Raw genomic sequence first — 5,775 nt, forward strand, 5'->3', positions numbered from 1 at the left:
GCTGGATTGCCATTTCTTCTCCAGAGGATCTTCCTGACCCAGGAATCGAACCTGGGTCTCCCACATTGCAGGCAGATGCTTTTACCGTCTGAGCCACCAGAGAACATGGGGATGCCCACAAATGCAATTAACAGAGGTGGAATAGACAGGAGGAACAATTACAACTGTGATAATAAAGCTGTTCATGTAACCATAAATTCTGTTAAGTTGCTTCAGAAAATATGAGTCACTCCTAATACAACAAATTATTTTTAAAAGCGATAAAACCTGCTGAGACTTCATCCAATGACAACTGTCAAATTAATATGCAATTTGTCAAGAGATCTGGCACTCTTGAACATAGCTACCTTCCAAAGGATTTTGAGTTTGAGATAAGATGTTTAAAGTTAGGGGACTTCAAATTCTGTCCCTTATATAATAAATGTGTCTTCATGCTCACCCCTTAAAGAGGCAGCCACTAATTTAGTGATATCCCTTATAGGAGACAGGCTGCCACAGGAGGAAACTGATTGCCCAGAAGAATCTCACCCATCTCCATCCCAGGTGGCCCGAGTGGTAAAGAATCCACCTGCCAGTGCAGGAGATGTAAGAGACGTGGGTTGGATCCTAGGGTTGGAAAGGTCCCCTGGAGAAGGGAACAGTAACCCACTCCAGTATTCCTGCTTGGAGAATCCCATGGACAGAGGAGCCTGGTGGGCTGCCGTACATGGGGTCACATGGACTCAGACATGACTGAAGGGACTAAGCACTTAGCAGGCATGTCCATCCACCTCCCCTCCTGGCTCCCTGTAACACCATCAAGAATTTTCCTTCCCTCCACCCAGTTACAACAGTGGAGCCAAACCAAGCCTCCCCCTTAATTATCTCCACAACCGAGGACAGAGCAACCACCTTCCCACCTCTCAGCACCTGTCCCCTCCAAACCTCTACCTCCCTTTGCCCTTCCTTCCTTCCTTCCCTCCAACCCTCCTTGGACCCACCACTGTCTCTCCACCATTAACTGCCAAGAATGCCTCACTGATGCAAATTACATAACCCTCTACGTGGGTGCCTTGTGGATTGGACCATTCACTCATCTCTAAAAGCAAACAACAGGTTGCCAAAGCTCACAACAAACAGCACACTCAAAGGCTGCCCTTTCCTCTCTCAGGTGAAGACTTTACTTGCCCACTCTCTGACAAAAGACTCGTAATTCTACCTCAAGTCGGAAATCCTTTGAGTGCTCTGAAATCAGGACTCCAAAATGAAAAACCACCACCCACGATGACAATCAGAGTCCCATAACCACTGCCTCCTACAGGGTCTAAAGATCTTCCTGATCCCTCAAGAAAAGTTTTCTACCCTCAGCGGGCAAGATAACTGACCTCAAACTGACTGTACACAGTATAAGATATTGCTGGGTTATTAAAAATATTTTGCATCATTTACCACACTCAACTACCATAAAAGTTGGATTAAAAAAAAAAAAATCTCAGAAAAAGGGGCTTCCCTGGTGGCTCAGTGGTAAAGAATCCACCTGCCAATGTGGGAGACATAGGTTGGGAAGATTGCCTGGAGAAGGAAATGGCAACCCACTCCAGTATTCTTGCCTGGGAAATCCCATGGACAGAGGAGCCTGGCGGGCTACAGTCCATGGGGTTGTAGAGTCAGACACATCTTAGCGACTACACAAAAATCTCAGAAAATAAATGACAAGAAAAGGAATGCAAGTACCATGGATCTTGGGTGCACATTCACATCCTGAGGAGTACTCCCAGCTCCCTCTCCTCCCCCAGCTGCTCTAGTGGACATCACCGGCTCTGCAGGAACAGAAGGCACTTCAGAAAGGAGGGGAACAACTGCACTAACGTTCATCTCTTCCAAGATTCTTATGCTTTTGCACGTTCTCACTGGATCATACTTCTAGACGTAAGCTAGATTTCAGAAGAGGGCTGGCTGGGAGACAGAGACGGAGAAAGGAAACAGTGACTTGTAGAATGAGAGAGAAAAGGAGCAAATAATCAGGAAGAATTAGGGGCCAAATAATCCTGACCACCAGCCTGAGGGACCTTAGTTGTCCTTTAGGCCCAAGACTTCAAACCAGGCCTTGGAAGTCTGCATGTCAAGGGTGCTTTTGTTCTGTTGGCATATAAAGCTTTTAAAATGCAAGCCTAGGATTTTCCTGGTGGCCCAGTGGATAAGAATCTGTGGGCTAAGGCAGGGGACACAGGTTTGATCCCTGATCTGGGAAGATCCCACATGCCGTGGAGTAACTCATAAGCCCATGCGCCACAACTACTGAGCCTGAGAGCCGCAACAACTGAAGCCCTAGCACCCTAGGGCCCACGCTCAGCAACAAGAGAAGCCACCGCAACGAGAAGCGCAAGCACTGAAATGAAGAGTAGCTCGCACTCGCCACTAGAGAAAGCCTGCACAAAGCAACAAAGACCCAGTGCAGCCAAAAATAAATAAATAAAAACCATATTTTAAACAACTGTAAGCCTTCATTTAAAGACTTCACAGAAAAAAGAGATCTGACAATCCCACCCTATTTTTCCTCTCTTGGGCACAGGTGGTGGAGAGGGGCAGCCACTCCCAGTGTCCCGAGATGCCTCCTCACCCACCAGCCCTCTCCACCCATCACTTCACTGTTTTATTTCTACCCCCTGCCTGTTGTAACATTTGCATTTATGGCTCCAAACAAGACCTCTCTCTCACTTCTTCTACAAATGAGAAAAATAAAGCCCCAGATGTGCAGCCACAGCTTCTTAGAACAGAGCCGCCTAAGAATCCTAGTGCCTTTACACATGACCAAGTGCTTCTGAAGCTCAGTTTTCAGGGTAGAATCTTGAGTTAAGGAAACAGCTGTGCTGGCAGCCTTGTTCCTGAAGCCACCCTCTCCTGGCTACACAATCTTTGACCTAAGAATTGATCTTTAAGACTTTCACCTTCATGGACTCATCACTATGCATTACATGCTTATAGCAACCTGTAGATCCCTCCCACATGTTGGCCATGCTGTGAATGTCTTCAGGATTATTCTGGGAGATGCACTTTATTAACACTGTTTTACAGGCTCAGGACAAGGGCACACAGACAAGTGCATTCGCTGAGCTGCACTTGAACCCAGGCCAATCTGATCCCAGGGCTTGGATGCTCACAGCACACCTTGCTACTCTCTCTCTCAATTAAAAAAAAAAAGAAAATCAGAATTTAGTCCTGAACAAAGTTCAATGATAGGGTCTGAAACAAAACATCAGAAGGGGCTCCACCTCTCTACCTGGAATTGTCAATGAGTTTCTGTATATAGGCCAGCTGCCCCCCTAATACTAGAAACTCCCTCAAATTAAAGCTGCCCTGCCTTATATGCCTTTGCGTCTAATTGGTATAGAGTAGTCACACTTAAAACCACTTGGAATTAAGTCACGCTTAATACCACATCATGTCTTTCCTCTCCTAGGAATTCCAAGTGGTATTAGCCAACAGCTCCTATTTTCAGTTTTTGATCAAATTTTACTAAAAGGGGCTTCGTGAGAGGAGGCATTTTATGCCCCATCTTGGGTTCTGGGCTGCAGTCCGTGTGGTCACAAAGTGTTGGTCATGACTGAGCATGCACACATGCCCCACCACTGCTAGGATTCTCAGAAAGGTCATTTCTCTGAACATCATCTCTCTCCTCTCCTAGTCTTACTCACCCATAGCTTTAACAATGTTTTTCCTTTCATTTTCCCAAAGTAAACCAGGTAAAAATTCAGCTCTCAGTGATTTTTTAAAAAAGAGCAAATATGCAGAATACCAAAGCAGATGGCTGCTGCAGAAACAATACTGGTCTATAAGTAATAATAATACTTACAACCCATATGATGGTCAGTCTTCTGGACAAATAAGGATCTATATTCCAGTGAGTGAATGGAAGGAATGTGATGTAGAACACTTCTTGTCCCAAAGCAGCTGAAAATCGGAACAGGTAATAGTAGAAATAATTCTTCACGACATATTTCTGTACATAAGCCTAAAAGACAAAAGTTAGAAGGCTCTGTGAGTTCACTGAACAGGTTACCATAAAGACAAGTTTTAAAAACCTCCTCCTGGGGACCTCTCTGGTAATCTAGTAGTTAAGAGTCTGAGCTTCCACTACAGAAGGTGTAGGTTCCATCCCTGATAGGGGAGCGAGGATCCCTCATGCTTCAAGCTGCAGCCCAAACCAAAACAAACAAGAGAACAACAACAAAACACCTCTATCTACAACTCATGGGGTTTCAATTGCCAAGTTGCTGCCTCCTTTTCCATTATTAATCACTGGTTGGCCAAAAAGCTTGTTCAGGTTTCCATATGGTGTAATAGGAAAAACTGAGCGAATTTTACATTATCATTGTATCAACCCAATACCCAGTCATTATTGTCCGAATATTGAACATCTATCTATCCACCCTGATGTGTCCACACAAACACAGATAATGTTTTGTTGATATTGTTGTTGTTTAGTCACTAAGTCACATCTGACTCTTTTGTGACTTTATGAACAATATAGCCCGTCAGGCTCCTCTGTCCATGGGATTTTCCAGGCAAGAATACTGGAGTGGGTTGCCATTTCCTTCTCCAGGACATCTTCCTGACCCAGGGATTGAACCCATGTCTCCTACACTGGCAGGCGGATTCTTTACCACTTCATTAAAATTAAAGTAGTAACATCCAAGACAGAAATATCAGGGGAAGACACACACACACAAAAACTCAAAGCCTTTCTCCTGAGTACACAGAAAGCTAGAAACTCGAGGTAGGGGAACTCTGTGAGAACACTGTGTGGGTCTATGACTGTGGTGGATTCCCAGGTGGCGCTAGTGGTAAAGAACCCGCCTGCCATCGCAGGAGACATGAGAGACCTGGGTTTGATCACTCCAGTGTTCTTGCTTGGACAGAGGAGCCTGGCAGGCTACAGTCCTTAGGATCACCAAAGTCGGACGCAGCTGAAGCGACTTAGCATGCATGCATGCTTATGATAGACAGGGGAATGGCCCCAAAGATGTCCACATCCTAATCCTTAGAATCTGCAAATATGTTACCTCATGTGACAAAAAGAGGTTTGCAGATGTAATTAATGATCTCGAGGTCGAGGAGTCACCCTGGATTATGTGGATGGATTCAAGGTAATCACAAAATCTTTAAAAAAAACAGGAGGCAGAAGAGTCAAGTCAGAAACCCAGTTAGAATCTGAAGATGCTACACTGTTGACTTTGAAGATGGAGGAAGGAGCCATGATTCAAGGAATACAGGCAGCCTCTAGAAGCTGGAAAAAGGGAGGGAAAGGACCGACCCTCTGCTTGAGGCTCCTAAAGGAAGGCACCTTTGCTGATGCCTTAATTTTAGCCAAGTAAGAACCATTTGGACTTCTGCCTTCCATGCATTCTGTAGCCACAGAATAAACGAGTGTTGTTTTAAGCCACGGCTTTTGTGCTAATCTGTTGCGGCAACAAGAGATAGCTAATATGAAGACGTTAGAAAAATCACTTGCTGATGAATGTTTGTAATTTACCTTTTAAATGGGATTTGTTAAAGTCAACCCACTACAGTGAGAACCTGAGAAACAGCAAGTACACCTGGGCCTGCTAAAATGCACTCCCATTTTCTATCATCCTGGTAGTAGGCAGGGAGAAGAGGGAAGGAAAAAAAAAACTTAAGGATATTAAAACTGGAGTAAACAAACAATCTATTTTAAAATATGGTATATGTCCTCAAATTATGGTATAATTGTAATGAAAAAAACAAAAACAGTCACCCCAATAAATGAATCTAAAC

At 44.5% G+C, this 5,775-nt stretch overlaps 1 protein-coding gene across 1 annotated transcript in view; it reads right to left on the reverse strand.

The window, feature by feature from the left end:
- Nucleotides 1–5,236, reverse strand: part of SGPP2 (sphingosine-1-phosphate phosphatase 2) — a 94,361-nt gene extending 89,125 nt beyond the window's left edge. The window contains exons 1-2 of the mRNA XM_010837106.1: nt 5,204–5,236; nt 3,833–3,991 (exon numbers count right to left, since the gene is read on the reverse strand). Coding sequence (XP_010835408.1) covers nt 3,833–3,991; nt 5,204–5,236 — 192 coding nt within the window. The remainder of the gene's footprint in view (nt 1–3,832; nt 3,992–5,203) is intronic.
- Nucleotides 5,237–5,775: the final 539 nt, after the last annotated feature.

The sequence above is a fragment of the Bison bison genome, unplaced genomic scaffold (assembly GCF_000754665.1).
Source record: "Bison bison bison isolate TAMUID 2011002044 unplaced genomic scaffold, Bison_UMD1.0 scf7180017864068, whole genome shotgun sequence".
NCBI lineage: Eukaryota > Metazoa > Chordata > Mammalia > Artiodactyla > Bovidae > Bison > Bison bison.